The sequence below is a fragment of the Ictalurus furcatus genome, chromosome 18 (assembly GCF_023375685.1).
Source record: "Ictalurus furcatus strain D&B chromosome 18, Billie_1.0, whole genome shotgun sequence".
NCBI classification, from domain to species: Eukaryota; Metazoa; Chordata; class Actinopteri; order Siluriformes; family Ictaluridae; genus Ictalurus; species Ictalurus furcatus.
The window spans coordinates 2,890,521-2,909,678 of record NC_071272.1 but is presented as its reverse complement, the minus strand read 5'-3'; the positions used below and the strand labels follow the sequence as shown (position 1 = coordinate 2,909,678).

At 35.8% G+C, this 19,158-nt stretch overlaps 2 protein-coding genes and 1 pseudogene across 6 annotated transcripts; all 3 read left to right on the top strand.

Moving 5' to 3' along the window:
• Positions 1–233: 233 nt before the first annotated feature.
• c18h18orf54 (chromosome 18 C18orf54 homolog) lies at positions 234–5,961 on the top strand. 4 transcript variants are annotated; one of them, XM_053649484.1, is made up of 8 exons: positions 234–388; positions 1,412–1,705; positions 2,560–3,177; positions 3,287–3,440; positions 3,825–3,900; positions 4,278–4,469; positions 5,180–5,238; positions 5,787–5,961. In XM_053649484.1, exons 2-8 carry the CDS (start codon positions 1,444–1,446, stop codon positions 5,872–5,874), a joined length of 1,449 nt encoding a protein of 482 aa, XP_053505459.1. In that variant the 5' UTR covers positions 234–388; positions 1,412–1,443; the 3' UTR covers positions 5,875–5,961. The 4 variants fall into 4 exon arrangements, with proteins under 4 accessions (XP_053505459.1, XP_053505460.1, XP_053505461.1 ...); XM_053649485.1 differs by lacking the exon at positions 234–388 and adding an exon at positions 440–542; XM_053649486.1 differs by lacking the exon at positions 234–388 and adding an exon at positions 853–1,160.
• Positions 5,962–10,051: 4,090 nt separating this feature from the next.
• On the top strand, positions 10,052–12,935 carry LOC128622641 (vitelline membrane outer layer protein 1-like; annotated as a pseudogene). The gene is made up of 5 exons (XR_008388436.1): positions 10,052–10,349; positions 10,726–10,850; positions 11,320–11,436; positions 11,703–11,885; positions 12,041–12,935. The product of XR_008388436.1 is annotated as a vitelline membrane outer layer protein 1-like (transcript).
• A 2,434-nt stretch (positions 12,936–15,369) lies between these two features.
• On the top strand, positions 15,370–18,870 carry LOC128622640 (vitelline membrane outer layer protein 1 homolog). The gene is made up of 4 exons (XM_053649311.1): positions 15,370–15,644; positions 16,420–16,553; positions 17,153–17,269; positions 17,670–18,870. The coding sequence occupies exons 1-4, from the start codon at positions 15,447–15,449 to the stop codon at positions 17,851–17,853; spliced, it is 633 nt and encodes a 210-aa protein (XP_053505286.1). The 5' UTR covers positions 15,370–15,446; the 3' UTR covers positions 17,854–18,870.
• The last annotated feature ends 288 nt before the right edge of the window (positions 18,871–19,158 follow it).

The window sequence follows — 19,158 nt, the reverse complement described above, 5'->3', positions numbered from 1 at the left end:
CATTGATCAAATCGCTGAATCAGTTTCTTTTCCCAATTCATGTTGAGTTCATGTGTACTGTCATGTGACGGATGACTGATTAGGTTTAGAAATATAGGAATACAACACCACCACTGAAGAGGTGTTCCATATAAAATGTGCTTCTAAAATTTTTGTAAACAACACAGTCAATCAAATGAAGAAAGCGCATGTGCGGTTCACAATGCGTCACGTGACCCCTAGCGCATGCGCATGCGCGTTAAGGCGCGGTAAACTCAGCTGATTCGATTTTTAGCAGTTTTAGTAACAAGCCTGTTGCTAAGCTAGCTAACTTTTGACACTTAGGGTTTTTTTTGTTTTGTTTTGTTTTGTTCTGTTTTGTTTTGTAATACCTTACACAGGACTAACGGTACGTTCCCTCCAAAATATTCATAATCGTATTACAGTTTAAAATAACACGTAATAACACGTTAATTAGAACGTTATTAGCTTAAACGCCGTTAGCCTGACGACCACATAGCAAAACAAACGTATTAAAGATGCTGGCTTGCTAACTGAATGAAGTGAGTGAACGAGAACATTAACCAGCTAATAATAACTAAGTATAGACTTTGTATTGCGTTTTCATAGACGCAAATATTTTATCATAGTTAGTTACCTTTATTTAAAGTTAGTGATATGTAGTACTTAAGTTAGTTGAAGTCTATATAAGTCATTATATATATATATATATATATATATATATATATATATATATATATATATATATATATCAGTTAAATATAATTAAATGAACATACATGTTTAGAACAACTAATATATACATGGGTGGTGATAGATGCAAAGGTTCAAATCTAATAAATAATCACATCAGTAGCCTGACAATGAAACTATGAGGGTTGAGCAATGCATTATATCATTGACAAGGTCTCATCAGTGGCATAATAAGAAAGAATGAAGATGAAAATGAACTATTACACACTATTATTATAATTTCAAGTCCTACTGGCTTCACGTCATGTTTCCTCTTTACCATAATAAACATTGTACAAACTGAAAGCCTTTCGTTCAAACCAAAAGCAGGCTGGAAAATATCAGCCAAATAGAAATCACATTTAGGAGGCGTTTCACTCTGTAATCACCTGAGACGACTGATGAGACCACGTGAGTATACAGTCTAGGTGAGAAAGAAATCAGCCCCAACCTCGCTTCTTCATATCGTTCATCCCATTGAGACCAGCCATTTGTGAACCAAAATATACATAAAAAACACTTTAAGCTCAGTGGGAAAATATATTGTTCAGAGAACACCACTGTGTCAAAACTTCTACTTTGAGATCAGTGTAATTTGAAGTGAATTTTTCGCTGCGGTTTTCACCCAAAAGCCCCAAAATGTGTTGTCATAGAATTTTGTTTTGTTTGGTTGTTATAGAATCCGGATGATGGTGATACGCTGCGTGGATCATGGCATCTGTAGACGGTGTCCAATCTCCGGAGTCGACCGTCACTTCGTTGCTAGCCAGTTCAGGACGCCTGAGAAGCTCTTTGCAGCCCGAGCCACTTCACACTATCAAATACAAAGACAGGCATTATGAGTCAGCCTCTGATGCTCTGAACGCTTACATCGCTGATTTTCAGTCCTCTGTGTCCTCAGTGGGGCAGCTGGAGCTTCCGAAGGAACAGAACACACCCCGCCTGCTGCGCTCAGGATATCGAAACAGAGATGGTGGAGTAGATTACTGAATCTCACATGAAACGTAGTTTGATGCGTTTTGTTTTACTTTCATTTGTATTTGAAGGGCATTGTGGACTGCAAAAGGCACAAAAGAAATGTTGTGATTTGTTGTTATATACGATGACAAGTGCTGAATAATTATCTTACATTATTGTATTGTGGAGGTTACATTTAAAAATACATTTCTTGCTTATTTGATGGTAAAATGTTATTAATAGCTAATAGTGCTGTACATTAGAATTATTAATGAATAATGTTTTGAATAAGTAGAGTGTTATACAGTGCCCTCCACTAATATTGGCACCCTTGGTAAATATGAGCAAAGAAGAAAGATTCTGAATGGCGGAACAGTCTCAGATCCCTTGCCATGTATTCTCCAACCTCATCAGGCATTATAGGAGAAGACTCAGAGCTGTTATCTTGGCAAACGGAGGTAGCACAAAGCATTGACTAAAAGGGTGCCAATAATTGTTGCACACCTATATTTAACAAATATATTTTTTTGGATAAACCTGTGTTTTGTTTACAATTGTTTGATATCCATGAGAATAGAGTATTTAAAAAAAAAAAAAAGATCAAAAGGTTAAACAATAAACACAATTTTTCACAGCCTTCTTTGCTCATATTTACCAAGGGTGCCAATATTATTGAAGGTAACTGTATATGTTAAAGATGTTTTGTTACTACTATCATACAATGACGACAGGCATGTTAACCCTTTAGTCATGAGCTTTATCAGTGAAGCTGGGCAAAATTATATGAACTTCATCGTCAGAAAGCTGCTATATTAATGAGTAACTTTCCTGTTCTAATGTTTTTTAAGTGTTTTCTGGTTTTGTTCACAGTACTAAAAGAAAGCCTTACAGACCAAGAATTGGACATCTTGAATCTTCCTACTGCTTCAAAACGCAGAGAATCAGACCACATCAGCATGACCACCGATGATCTGCTGCTACTTCCTGTTGACGGTTCCCTTCCTGTGACCCGCACTTCAGCATTTCTCTCCCAATTAGAAGGTTCCAGGCTAGGGCACAGCACTAACTTGAGCGCCTGGTCTCGATCCAAGCCAGCTGAAGCCCCAAATAAGTCATCAGATTGTTCTTCTGCATCAAGAACTCTGTGTGTGGATGATTTACTGATGAGAAGTTTGAAATTTAAGCATGCATCTCTGCACTCCAACTCTTTTATGTCCACCAAAGCAAATAAACAACGCTCCGTTTCATCCCATCACCTTCCAAGATGGATGACCAGTCGCAAGTCAGAAATGGAATTTTCTGGTTTGACTAGCATTCCTGATTTGAAGTACCCGGCCTGGTTGGAGGAATGTGACGTTAATCTTAGGGCTCAGAATGTTCCAGCGTGGGTCAACAAGCTGGAGGTGAAGACTGATGAAAGTCATGAGGAGCTGAAAGGTCAAGAGAACCTCATAGGTCAAACTGGTGATAATGGAGAACCTTTTAGAGGTCCGTGTGCTGAAATTTTCATAATTAAAAAGATCTATTGACCAAATGTAAAGTGCAAAATGTTTTTTCCCCTTCATTGTAATTAAAGCTTCTCTCTGCCTTTTCTCAGGTGATAAGATTGGCTCACTTATTCAAAGGGCTGAGGATGTGCTGAAGTCCCCTTCTTTAGGTTTCTGTTCAGATAAAGAGCAGCATGGCAGTCCAGGAAACACAGAGGAGCTTTTGGAGGCTGAGCGCTCATGGGACAATCTTCCAGTAACATTGTAAGTCAATTCATATATTCAAAATATAATTGTAATAATATATCGTAACAGTACTTACATTAACACCATTTAGACTTTGATAAGTATTTGTATGGGGGGCTAGGACATTTTCACATTTTCTACTACTACTGATGCTCACTTTGATTATCAGCATCATACACATCAGTCGCTGTCTCGTTACTCGAAGATAAAAGGTTAGAAATTAGCCTAAATATAGACATTTCACATTGTTTTGGTAAAAATAGACATATCAACACATATTATTAGCATAAAAACATTTTTTCATAATTTTGTCTGTTTTACAGAAAATGTCCAGACTGCCTATATTTTATGTAGAAGGGTCACATTTTAATTATGCACTTTATTAATTTTTTCCTGTTGCAGTAAGTCTCCAGTACCAGTAGGCGGCACTGACGAACAAATAACCGCTGATGAATCTCAGACAGACACAAAACAGAAGGTAAAAAAAATCAGCAATTCATAGCCCTGGTTATTCCCCTGTCTAAGGACTCAGAAGGGGGTATACCATCTGCGACAAATAATTATGCACTTGCAGCATGAGGGGAGGAGTTGAGTGTGTAGTGGGAGCCAAATGTAGTTAAAACGGTTTCCTTGGAGATTTACTTGATTTCCATTACAGAATCACATCAGCTTGCTAGTAAGGAGGATAAAGTAACAAAATTCCATTCAGAGTCAGAGTAATAAAAAAAAAACTATTTAGATGGAGTAAATGGTACGTTGCTTACACATATAAACAGCTTCATCTGCTACATTATGTTGTTCAGAAAGGAAATTGGGTTCGCTCACAATACCCTTCGCTCATAATGTGTCTCTCAGTCTTTAGGTTCATTCTCTTCAGGCTACAGCAGCAGGAAACACCCTGGTCCAGTTGAAGCCCTCAAACAGATGCTGTTTAGCCTCCAGGCTGTGGAGCAGAGAGTAACACAACAAGAAGACGAAATACAAAACACTTCCGGCAGACCTGTCTCAAGTCCACAAATACAGACAGAGAACCATGTCAATGATGAGGTGCAGTACAGAAAAAGTCTAAAAGTCCGCTATCAGTATGTGTAAACTGAATTTTACTGAACTATTGAAATTAATTAGTTAATAATTATTTATTATGTAAGATACTGAAATGTTTTATTAGCCAACGCTGACAATTTTTTTATTTGTTAAGAACCACATACATTTGATCCATTTACAGTTACGTGGAACATCCAGGAAAATGTTAGCTCTTGTTACCAGTTATGTTATAGCAGCTATAAATTGTTGTTAAGAAAGTTCTTCTTACAGTCAAAAACTAATTATTTCATATATGTCGGGTGAAAAACAGTGTGTGTGTTTTTCTGTCGCAATTAACACAAAACATTCTCAAGTACAATCAAGACTATATTTTTCTTTATCCCATACAGCCCTTTACATGTACCTTTTCTGTACATTTGGTACGTGTGACACTGCCCCCTACTGTGCATATTTATGTTACGCTTTATGTAATTCATTACATGATTGCTTGTCCTGTTTTATAACCCAGTATACAAGTGTTACCATCTGAATTAAATATATTATATCACATTTATTTAAGAAATTTAAGCAAGTAGTGTGTAAGCAAGATGTTCAGATTTCAGTTTCATATGAGGACTAAAAGAGCATACACCCGAAAGGAAATGTTTACAGCCCTACTTTTTAGAAATATAATACACATTACACTGTAAAGTCATTGTCTGTGTTTTTTCCAGGTTCCTCAACCAGGTATTGAAGATTATGATTTAGCGCCTGGTGGACAATCGTTAAAAAGGTCAGTTAAATATTATGAATTGCTCATTCTACATTATACCACAGCACTGTTGAATGCTTGATTCTGATTGGTCAGAAAGTGCTGGCTGCAAGCTAATATAATTCTAATATATTATTGTGTCTATAGTAACAACTTTCTCAGGGACTTGTTCAGTGGATGCACCACATAAACACATAAAAAATCTGTGTAATTGTTGCTATGGTGAGGTTTTATGTAAGGAGATGTTTAATCTGGTGTCAGTACTTTGTAACATTCAAAGGTAAATCTGACTGTTTAGAGCTGTTATGTAACTGATAATAGGAACTTGCTTGGTGAACATTCCACAACATTAAACATTAAAATAAACTGCTAATATGTATACAACATTGTTCTATAAGAGGAATAAAACTCTTCCACACATGCTGTTACTGTGTTACTTCAGCCAGTATCACGCCACCTCATCGTTGAGTATTTTCTATAACAGCACATGGCAAAGTGTTTTATTTCTTATTTCACACGCTGACAACTTTTTTAATCTGTGTTGATGTTTTTACTTGGTTTGTTTTTAGAGCTCTGCACCACCTTGGAAGACTGAAAAACCTCGTGGATGAAATGAACGAGAGAAGGTCTATAGAATGGAAGGAGGGTGGTGTGTAGCACTGATGTCTTATGATTCCTCAGGGAATATCAAAATAAAATGTTCCTATATGTGCGTCACATTAAATCTGATATCATTATGATTAATTCGTTTATTTATATTACTTTCACTGCAGTGTGTTATGAAACCAGACTCAGACAGGAAGTAAGCGCAGGAGTCAAGTCTTTATTTACACACTAAATTCAATAAACATGAAACGAGGTCTAGACTGGAAGAGGTAATTGAGGTTTACACATGAAACTAGACATGGAAATCATTTAACTAAGGCTATGGCATGGAACATGAAACCAAAGCGGAACATGGAAACATTACCGCGTGGCACCATTACACCCATCCATCTATACATTAACTAGACCTGAGACACCAAACATGTAACCTATAATACTGTGCGACGTGCGCAGCAACTCGAGGCGTTTAAATAACAAGTTTGGTTACCTTGAGTGTTAACAGCTGGTAACAATCCTTACATTCCCTCAATAATCAACCAATGGCTAAACAAGCAGAAAACAGACACAAACGCACGTGTCCATTGTAAACAAAGTCTCTCTGTGACGCACGAGCATGTGCTCGCTCTGGTTCATGCAGGCGTGCTCTCTGTGCACATCATCGCCACAGCGCCATCTGCTGGCGAGATCGTGACACAGTGCCTTATGATGAGTCGTCTTTAATTAACACTAATTCATAGCACTACGACTCTTCTGTCATTTGCTGTTGAATTACAAGGCAACATCATGATTATCATTTGCAGTGTCTTCTCATCCAGTGACCGATAATATTTTTTAAATAGAAATATCGACCAATGGGTGAGCATACACTGAGTGATGGCAATAAAAATGACCTGTTCCGTTGAATTTGTGGTTTTAACGCTGTATTTAAAAAACAGTAGACAGTCCATTTATGTGGAATTGCATATCAACAATCTGCGTTATTTATTTGAAGACCTACACACCTCTCCTGTTAGTTCTAATGTAGGTATTAAATAATATGCTTCAATTGAAAGATCGAGTAATACGTGAAGGCTCCAGTCAAAACACTTAATATTGTGTTTATATGACTTTTATTATTTTTATAGCTAGATTTAACTAGCTTATAACACATGGAATATATTTAACTGTTGTCAGGAAGTGAAATGACACTGAACAAAAACAGACAGTTACATAATAAAGATAGAATTGTATTCCGAGTGAGTAACAAGACTGTTCTCACAAACACCCTGATCTGATCTCCAGGAACTCCAATTCTCAGAATCCCCAGTCCATGAAGATGTTTAACTGGGTTGAGATCTGGTGACTGCATTTAAAGCAGTTTTTTTTTCTTTTAATTTGTCACTCATCTGTATATTCAGATACAGCGGATGCTACTAAGAATTCTTTTCATCGGTTTATTCGGATGATCGTCTGCCATTTCCTCATGGGATATATATATTGGCTCCACATTGATGGATCCAATATCTACATTTCTTCTTATTACTTTTTCTTTAATAATAGGCACTAGAAGATAAAGCGAACAAACACAAATGTTTAAACCTTTATAGCACAGTAAAATAGAAAGATAAGATGAGATGATCATATTTTGTTGTTTTTCATATGAACAATTTCTCCTTGATAGAGAAAATGTTTGAATTAAATTGAATACAAAAATACTATTTACTATTTCAGTAATATTTTTCATATTGTTTGATATGAAGCTGGTTGGTGGTACCAATTTGAAAATTCCTGAATGGATAGAATGAAATCGTTGTAAAAAATTGCTAAATTAACTGCCATCTTATATAGCTTTGATTTAACCTTCTGGAAAGAACTACAGCTCATTAAACAAACAAGTTTGAATACATATCTGTGAATGAACCTTGAGTTCCAATTTCACCACAGTGCATTTTCCATTGTTAAAAGCACTATACAAATAAAACGGAATTCAATCACTGAAGTATTAATTGAAGTATTTCCCAATCTACATGTGAAAAATTCTGGAAATAACTACAAATCATTAAACAAGGAAGTTTCTGGGTTTCCCCCCAAACCATTTCTGAGAAAGGACTTGACTAATCGTCTACTACTGACGTTTATGTCCTATGCAAATTTACTACTACACACTTTGTAGTTAGGCTAGTTTTATGTTAGACCATGTAGGGAGCACTTTCGTGTCAGAAAAGATTTCAAATACTTTACTATTCAAATGCACAGTACGTTCGCAGCCACTATGTTATTTTTCATGACTACGATTTGTTACAATGTTGTTCAATTTGTTGCACAAGAACACAAGCAGCAGAACGAGCAAGAATACAAGACACAAATATATATACAAATAGATTTTTTTTTCCACAAGGCATCTGGTTAAGACTCGAGGTGTGCATCAGGAATGGGATCCTGCAGGAGGCAACAACAACAACAAAGTCACAACAGCGAGAGATTTTTACTTCCATTTGGTGCACAGGAGCTCAGATATGAAGCTTGTGGGAAGAAGAATAAACATGTTAATAAACATGAACTCGGGTGAAGTTGAGGAATTGTGTTACAGGGAGTGTTACACCCTTAATAAAGCACAATCCATGGTTTATTTATAATAATATTATAGTATATAATAATAATATGAATAATACTATTAAAGGAACCAAGAATACAACTTTTGAAGCATAATTATAATCAGAATTAATACTGTTACATAACATTAGTAATACTTAGTACATGTGCTTTTTTTGTTTTTTATTTTTAATAAATTTGCAAAGATTTCAAACAAACTTCTCTCATGTTGTCATTATGGGGTATTGTTTGTAGAATTTTGAGGAAAATAATGAATTTAATCCATTTTGGAATAAGGCTGTCACATAACAAAATGTGGGAAAAGTGAAGCGCTGTGAATACTTTCCGGATGCACTGTACATCTCATTGATTTTGAGGTGTTTTTCACATACTTTTGTGTGTGTGTGTGTGTGTGTGTGTATGTGTGTGAAACCACTTAACAATGTCATCTGACTTTCTGTTTAGCTACATTATTAAAGGAAACAAAACAAAAACTTTACTTTTGATTTTGCTTTTTCTTGTTCTGTTTTGTTTGTCTCTAGTTTATGTGTGTGGGTGTGTGTGCGTGGGTGGGTGGGTGTTTGGGTGTGTGTGTATGTTCTGGAATGTCTCCAACATCCCAGTAATATTACATAACTTGTCATGAAGGACATAAGCACTCTGATAATCATTTTCATGATCATGCTGTACAATTAGTGATACAATTCATTAAAGGAAAAAAACACAATACATTTCTTGCATTACATCATGTATATACAGTATTCTTGAATAATATTGAAAGAAATGAAACATTATATCTATCCAACATAATGGATGTAAATATTTTGTATATGATTATGTACATACAGTGCTCTCCACTAATATTGGCACCCTTGGCAAATACGAGCAAAGAAGGCTATGAAAAATTGTCTTTATTGTCACCCAGGTGTACTAAAAAAATTTAAAATGTCAATGGGAATATACTTCAAAAATCTTTTTCTCATATGAATTCATAGGGGTGCCAATAATTGTTGCACATGTATATTTAACAAAGATATATATATTTTTTATAAATCTGTGCAATTGTTTGATCACCATGACAGCAGAGTATTTTTGTGAATTTTTTGAACAAATGATCAACAGTTTAAACAATAAAGACAATTTTTCACAGCCTTCTTTGCTCATTTTTCCCAAGGGTATTTTACATTTGTTATACGTTATATATAATATATAATTATTATTATTATTATTATTGTCATTATCTTTTTATATGTATTATATATTTTTATATTATAGGCATACTAGTATAGAATAAATCTCAGTTTATATAGTAAGATAAAAGCCATTTTAAAACGTTGACAAATATAATTCACACAATAAATTCATGCAACTTAAGAATCATTGTCATTGTTTAATGTGTTCATGTGTGTGAGGAGGCAAACTCTACCCGCTGGATCACTGTGCCAACCTTTGTTACTAATTATTTATTATTTACATTATTGCATTGTTGTTGAAAATAAATATTTAAAGTTGAAACCATGGAAAACATTTGTCCTTGCTTTAAAAATGATATCAAACCAGATTAATGATTCATGTCCTGGATTCGACTTGGATTAATGCCAAATATTCTGATCTATAATTACATGACACTTAACACCGATCGGCTAGCCAGATTGTATATAAACAGGCGCACCTGCTCTCAGCAGGCACTTTTTTCAGGGAGATTCATTCTGATAACCCGATCGTAGTTTGAATTTATTTTCAGCTCTATCTGACAATGTATTTTGTGCTTACTGTTGTTTTGCCTCTGCTCATGCTTTCCTTCGGGGAGTGTGCAAGTGTCAACGACACACAAAGCAAAATTGCCGACCCCGTATCCCAGTACGATTTCCGTGTTGAATGGACAGGTATGGGGAACATGGGGAACTGCAGCGAAGTGTCCTTCAGGCACATACGCTACGGGCTTTAGCCTCAAGGTGAGTGCATCGCTTTTTCAGGGATGACTAATTACTAATTAGCAATTTTTGGAATGAGAATTTATAAGCATTGATAAGAAACTTAATATACTATCTAATATACAACTTCACACTTTGTGGTATAACTACAATTTTTTTGGTACATATTTGTACAAGCGTATTAAATGGCGAAGTCGCAGTCAACAACGTATTAAACCATGTATTAAAAGAAATTTCAGTGGAGCACAGACTGTAACATTAACATTAACCATAACTGATGTGTGTAATTTGAGTAAAATTCTCAGTTTAAATGATCCTGCAAATGAATTCAATCTCATCAACAAATCATTTTAATTGGTAAAGTAGTTTTTTTTTGTTTGTTGGCTTGTTTTTTTAGGTTCTGAGAAATCAGTGGTCTTGGGATGACACAGCCCTAAATGGAATTGCCCTTCAGTGCTCTAAACCGATCGGGCCTACTGGTTATGTCGGGCCCTACACAACCATCAGGACTGATGAAGGAAGGTAAAAAACACATTGTGTATGTTCTTTCCCATGTATGAAATACTGCATATAGATAAGACATAAGGCATATATGACAATATGTACTGAATATTATATAGATATAGTTACAGGACCTACAGAAGATACAATGCGATTCAATGTCATAATTCAAAAGTCAGAATAGAAGACCAAAGTTCATACGATTGGATCACTGAACATATGATCCATATTATCTATCACATAGATCACTGATTTAGGAGTTGTTGTATTATAGTAGTAGTAGTAGCAGCAGCAGCAGTAATAGTAGTAAGAGGAGGAGGAGTATTTGAAGTCGTAGTGGTAGTAGTAGTAGTAGTAGTAATAGCATTAGTAGTATTAGTAGTAGTATTAGTAGTAGTAAGAGGAGGAGGAGGAGGAGGAGGAGTATTTGAAGTAGTAGTAGTAGTAATAGCATTAGTAGTATTAGTAGCAGTAACTGTTGTTTTTACAGCTGGGGAACCTGGACACAGAACATCTGGTGCCCCAGTGGAGTACTCACATCTTTCCAGCTGCAAGTGGAGAGTTATCAGGGAGTGTTTCGAGATGACACCGCTGCTAACAACATAAGGTAATTAGTAACTCACAATAATCCACACATCTGATATTGTCTCAAAAAAGTAATAAAAAGCTAACAGATTTGATGAAGCTGGTATTCACAAATCATTTTATCTGTAACTATAATCTGATCATGTTTTTAATTAAATAAATTGATGACTTACTGCATAAACATTGTGACAAATTTGGTCATGTCTTTTTCCTAACCTAAGTGTGTTTGATAAAGAAAAGTGACTAAAAAATGATAACAAGGTATGTATTTATAACCAAAAATTCCAGGTTCACGTGCACCGGAGGCAATGTGTTGGAAGGCAGTGGAATGATCTGGGGTAGCTGGGGTACCTGGAGCTCAGATTGTGATGGAACTGGGATTTGTGGGTTCCAAACGAAAGTGGACCCACCTCAGGGCATATGGGATGATACATCTCTTAATGATGTCCTCTTCTATTGCTGCTAACTAAGGTACATGTTTTACCTGGAGTCTGGATCATAAAAGGAAAAACATTAGTGTTGTTATTCAGATGGTTGCAGAAAAATGAAATATTGTACTTACAATATTTAAAGAGGATGACTCTGATACATGCAGCTCATTTTGATATTTGTTTTCTGTCTCACAGCATGAATTGACAAGACGAGAACATGAACATGAAGAATAGCAGCTCCATATATAATCAAACTAATGATCTCTATATTTCTCATGAAATGAGTTCTCTAAATAGAATATGAATCTTTCAGTAATCACAAAAATGTACTCGCTGATGATTCTGTCTCGTTTAATATCCTTTCCTATACTGTACTTTTGAATGGAAAATCAGTTTTGAATTACTTCATGAAAAAAAACATGTTAATCAGCTTAACAGTTTTTCTTTTGTCTTTATTCGAAATAATTATTGTTCTTGTTAAACTAGAGCTTAACAACACTGAGCCGTATGTTCACACATTTTTAGATTGATTTAGATTCTTTTAAATATAATTTTTCCTGCAATTATATAAAAATGTAGATCAACTACCCTGTAAACAGTAATCGATGTAAATCACTGAATTACAAAATCCATTTATTTACAAATTGAACTGTTAGTTATTAAACCTTTTTGCATGGGACAATGGGACATAGATATAGTTACAGATATAGTTACTCATGGGACAATCTTCCAGTAACATTGTAAGTCAATTCATATATTCAAAATATAATTGTAATAATATATCGTAACAGTACTTACATTAACACTATTTAGACTTTGGTAAGTATTTGTATGGGGGGCTAGGACATTTTCACATTTTCTACTACTACTGATGCTCACTTTGATTATCAGCATCATACACATCAGTCGCTGTCTCGTTACTCGAAGATAAAAGTCACTCTTGGCATTTGAACATGAGGCTCATCATCATCTCTTCACACGACGGATCTCTGTTCAAAATTTCTAATGTTCAAATTGTAAATAAATTGTTCTTTTTAAATATAACAAAATTTTATTTTGTAAACGTTAAATAAAGCATCATTGGCCAGTTGCTGGCAATTTGTTGAGAGTCATCTTTGAGAATCATAATATCGCAGACCCTTACTCAGGAGCATCACGGACATTTTGACAGCCAGTATCAGATTACAAACTCAATTGGTTAGGCTTATGTACATTTCACTCTGGCATGTAGCTATAGCAAAAACATGATCAAATCATAAAAAAAGCACACTTCGCTACCATTGGTTTTATGCATTTGTTTAAAAGTGGTTTATTACCCAATGTGATTTTTGCAGGCAGACAGCCAAGGCAAGGTTAGAAATTAGCCTAAATATAGACATTTCACATTGTTTTGGTAAAAGTAGACATATCAACACATTATTAGCATAAATTTTTTTTTTTCATAGTTTTGTCTGTTTTACAGAAAATGTCCAGACTGCCTATATTTTATGTAGAAGGGTCACATTTTAATTATGCACTTTATTATTTTTTTCCTGTTGCAGTAAGTCTCCAGTACCAGTAGGCGGCACTGACAAACAAATAACCGCTGATGAATCTCAGACAGACACAATGTGCGTCACATCAAATTATTATGTTTAACTCGTTTATTTATATTACTTTCACTGCAGTGTGTTATGTAACCAGACTCAGACAGGAAGTAAGCGCAGGAGTGAAGTCTTTCTTTACACACTAAATTCAATAAAAATGAAACGCGGTCTAGATTGGAAGAGGTAATCGAGGTTTACACATGAAATTAGATATGGAAATCATTTAACTAAGGCTATGGCATGGAACAAGGAACTAGACATGGAAATAATTTAACAAAGGCTATGGCATGGAACAAGGAACTAGACATGGAAATAATTTAACAAAGGCTATGGCATGGAACAAGGAACTAGACATGGAAATCATTTAACAAAGGCTATGGCATGGAATATGAAACCAAAGCAGAACATGGAAACATTACCGCGTGGCACCATTCATTCATTCATTCATTCATTCATTCCTTCCTTCCTTCCTTCCTTCCTTCCATCCATCCATCCATCAACTAGACCTGAGCCATGAAACATGAAAACAAACATGTAACCTGTAATACTGTGTGACGTGCGCAGCAACTCGAGGCGTTTAAATAACAAGTTTGGTTACCTCGAGTGTTAACAGCTGGTAACAATCTTTACATTCCCTCAATAATCAACCAATGGCTAAACAAGCAGAAAACAGAAACAAACGCATGTGTCTATTGTAAACAAAGTCTCTCTGTGACGCACGAGCATGTGCTCGCTCTGGTTCATGCAGGCGCGCTCTCTGTGCACATCATCGCCACAGCGCCATCTGCTGGCGAGATCGTGACACAGTGCCTTATGATGAGTCGTCTTTAATTAACACTAATTCATAGTCCTACGACTCTTCTGTCATTTGCTGTTGAATTACAAGGCAACATCATGATTATCATTTGCAGTGTCTTCTCATCCAGTGACCGATCTTTATAGTGTTTATCAATCAATTTAATCAGAGAATTTCTTCTAGTAGAATTTTTTGTCCTCCCATCTATACTGTGTATAACCTGTGGTGTGATTCAGCACAATGTGATTCATCCACAGCCATGATGCAACACACAAGATAACACAGGACTAATATGCACAGGGCTATATATGTATATAAAGTGCAAATTTTGCACCAAAAAAAAAGTGTGACCAAAAAGTGTCCAAAATGGCACCGTACAGTTAAAAGAATTACCGTGGTGCAAGTAGAGACACTGTAGACACTCACTGTACAGACAGGAACAAACTTACTGGTGGTGTATCTGCTAAATTTACAAAACTGTACATTAGGTGTAAAATAGAGAACAAGCCAATCCAGAAGATGTCAGTGCTATAAAAAAGCTGGTAGAAATGGGTCTAAATTCATTTCAGTTTTGGCCATTTGATGTAGAATAGTAAACGTCAAGTATAATTTATTTTACAGTTGCAAAATGCTCCTGCTGGACAAACAGGTGAGTGTGTTGATTTTTGTCTGCTTACAAATGGCCTAATGATTAACTCTGAAAACAGCATATGATCTCCTTTATTATAAAAAAAACAAAAACATTATGAGCGCCATACTTGCCATTCCGTCCTAATATGAGATGTTATTAGGTGAAAGCAGCTATTGTTTAAGATTAGTAGATGTTTTAAGCAGGACATTTATTCCATGTGAGCAGCTAGGCTCTGGCTACTTGCTAGGCTAATTAGGTCTAACACAGCTAACCCGACAGAAGGCATGGGAATTCTGAATGAATAATGTAAACCGTATAAAATAATGGAGAGATTCTGTGTTCTAGCATTTGGTTTAACACTACTGTAGATATGAGATTTAACTACTTAAAACAGAGGTTTTAAATCTCTTTGAGGACTTGGATTTAGGATCAAAGTCTTGGTTTGTGAACCGTGTCCTCGATCAGGTTTTTCAACTAGAAAAATCAATAGGCAAAATACGATATGGCCAAAGTCTGAGGCAGAACTGCTCTAGCCTGCAAGGAGAGAACTAGAAGAGGGAGAAAGTACTATCAACCAAGGCAGCACCAATGCATCGGCTAACTTGGAGTATACTGATCATTTTTCTGGCATTATTTGCATGCCATGTAAAGGGAAAAAGAGCTCAGCGAAGTGCTGACAGGCCCTATCAATCATTGTTATCTGTGGATAATGGCCAACGCTGGGGCACATGGGGTCTTAAAGAAATGTGTCCATTGGGTTACTATGCTGCAGGCTTTAGTCTTAAGGTGAGTGTTTATTTTCGTATTGAGGCGAAACACAGGTTTGTTTTTCAAAGAGCGCTCCAAGCTAATTACTTTCTATTTTCTCACCAATTAATACACAGAAACAACCTGTTCATATTGGTCTAATGGATATTTATTTATTACCATTTTGATGGGCTTTTTAAGGAATTTAGGAGTCAGAATCAAGCTAAAAGTCAACAACGTTGAAATGCAGCTGTCATAAAATTGTAGAGGAGGTGGATGCATGTGCAGATTTTTACTAAGTAAAGTAAAGCAGCCAGATAACCAAAACAGTGAAAACAAAACCCAGAACTAGAACAGAGAATACTAGGCAAAAACATCCAGGAAATAAACAGGACTGTAGAACACACAATGGCACATGAACATGACACCAACAGAAGCTTTGCAAACAGGTTCTGAAACACAGGAACTTATATATTGTTCATAATCCGGGTGAAACAAGACGCAGGTGCAAGTCATAGAAAACGTGACGTGCTGGGGCTGATGGGTAATGTAATTCAGCGCCCCTTTGGCTATCATGACAGCAGCTTGAATTAAAAAATTGTTACTAAATCTATTCATACAACCACTCGTTTTAAAAGTGAACTGTTTTTTGTTTTTTTTGTACAACAATTATGTAATATATAATTATTCATTCATTCATTTCCTTCTGCTTGTGATGGTGAGGGTTGCAGTGGCAACAGGCTGAGAAAAATACGTCATTTAGTATCGAAAAATGCAGTAAGTAATATTTCCTATAGGAAATGTGTGTTTTCAGGTTGCAGGTTACTGGGAATCTTTGCTAGTTGGTGATAACACTGCACTAAATGGAATTCGTCTTCATTGCGTTAACTCACCTGGAGGATCAGGACCATACTCTGACTATGCCACAGTACAATCAGACAACGGAAGGTATGTGTTTTAAATCCTTTTTCATTGTTGTCAGAGATCATCCCTTTGACTAGGGTGTCATCTGCATACTTTATGATAGTGCTGGTATTGTAGACAGGAACACAGAGTCCTGCAGAGCACTAGTGTTGAGTGCAGGATTGATGTGTTCTGAGTCTGACAGAGGCCTATGTCATGGCACCTTGAGACAAGTTTACTTTGGATTATTCTATTGAATTCTGCACTTCCTTCAGTGGAACTGCATTCTGACGTACATTTTCTGAAGGTGGGAAAGGGTGGTGTGTAGATCAGTGGAAATGGCGTCCTCTGTTGGATTGGTTTACATACTGTTGTTAATCGAGGGTGGCTTTTGATGTATGTCTTGTACCAGTATCTTAAAGCACTTTATGGTGATCTGGGTGATGTGGACTGAGTCGTTGATGCTTTTGATGTCACTGGTATTAGTTGTTTTTCCCATTTCACAACAGATGAAATGTGTCAATAAACATATTGTTACAAATCACCACTTAAACTATTTGGCTGAATTTCTTAACATTTTCAGATTTCAAAATAACAAACACAGTAAAACTAACAGTGTGCGTGGTTGTGTTTTATTTTTCCAGCTGGGGTAAATGGACAGATATTCAGTGGTGTAACTCTGGGATGTTAAAAAGTTTTCAGCTACGTGTGGAGCCTTACCAAGGAACCGTGTGGGACGATACTGCAGCAAATAATATCAAGTAACGACATAATCTTGATATCACGCAGTCATTTTAGCACACACATCTAGGCAACCTCAGCAAATTATGTCTCGACGACATCATATGCAGTTTGTTTGCTAGTGAAGGGGGAGGTTGGGGACTGGCAGGCTTACTCATATATTGTACTCAGAAAAGACTGGCTAAAAGGAGCAGATTTAAAAATAATAATAACATTCACAAAATAGTGCTGACGTGTTCACAATTTACAAATGACCTGCATGTGACGTTGTTCAGATTTATACATTAAATTGCGCATAATTTAATCCCATTTCTCAATTGAAATACTTTTCTCAATGATATATAATCACATAAACACAAAACATACATACAGCTATTATGTATTAGACTAAATATATGACACCTGCTTAATACTGACCAGGTTTAAATGCAGTGGAAATGATGAGGAAATTAAAGGTGCAGGAATGTCTTGGGGTGACTGGGGCTCGTGGAGTGCCTCCTGTACCGGAACAGGCATCTGTGGAATCCAGACAATCGTTGAAGAACCAAGAGGCGTGGGAGATGACACAGCGCTGAACGACGTGCGATTCTACTGCTGTGAATAAAGTACAAAGTAGTTTGTGTATGTGTGTGTGTGTGTGTGTGTGTGTGTGTGTGTGCATTTATATGTAGAGATTCTACAAGTCTCTGGAACTGTACTGAAGGGATATACACCATTATTCCAAAAGTTTTTCTCTCAGTTGGTGATGATGTTAGTGGTGGAGCACTGTCTATCACATTGGTCTAAAATCTCTCGAAGATGTTTAACTGGGTTGAGATCTGGTGACTGCATTTAAAGCAGTTTTTCTTTTTCTTTTCATTTGTCACTCAGCTGTATATTCAGATACAGCGGATGCTACTAAGAATTCTTTTCATCGGTTTATTCGGATGATCGTCTGCCATTTCCTCATGATATATATATTGGCTCTATATATCTACATTTCTTCTTATTACTTTTTCTTTAATAATAGGCACTAGAAGATAAAGCGAACAAACACAAATGTTTAAACCTTTATAGCACAGTAAAATAGAAAGATAAGATGAGAAGATCATATTTTGTTGTTTTTCATATGAACAATTTCTCCTTGATAGAGAAAATGTTTGAATTAAATTGAATACAAAAATACTATTTACTATTTCAGTAATATTTTTCATATTGTTTGATATGAAGCTGGTTGGTGGTACCAATTTGAAAATTCCTGGATGGATAGAATGAAATCATTGTAAAAAATTGCTAAATTAACTGCCATCTTATATAACTTTGATTTAACCTTCTGGAAAGAACTACAGCTCATTAAACAAACAAGTTTGAATACATATCTGTGAATGAACCTTGAGTTCCAATTTCACCACAGTGCTGTCAGGGATGGAGTGATTTAAGTTGGTAACTAGTTAGTTTATAGTTTGGGTAATAGATCCAACTAAATTCATTAGATAATATCATGGGCAGGTACAAAGGGATACATTAGGGATAAATTCATATATTTAAAATCTATATCCTGAATTTATATATTTCTGTAAAGCTGCTTTGGGACATTTTCCATTGTTAAAAGCACTATACAAATAAAACGGAATTAAATTACTGAAGTATTAATTGAAGTATTTCCCAATCTACATGTGAAAAATTCTGGAAATAACTACAACTAATTAAACAAGGAAGTTTCTGGGTTTCCCCCCAAACCATAATAACTACAACTAATTAAACAAGGAAGTTTCTGGGTTTTCCCCCAAACCATTTCTGAGAAAGGACTTAAATGAGTTTCAGTTTCTCTGCAAGGACTAATCATCTACTACTGATGTTTATGTCCTATGCAAATTTACTACTACACACTATGTAAATAGGCTAGTTTTATGTTAGACCATGTAGGGAG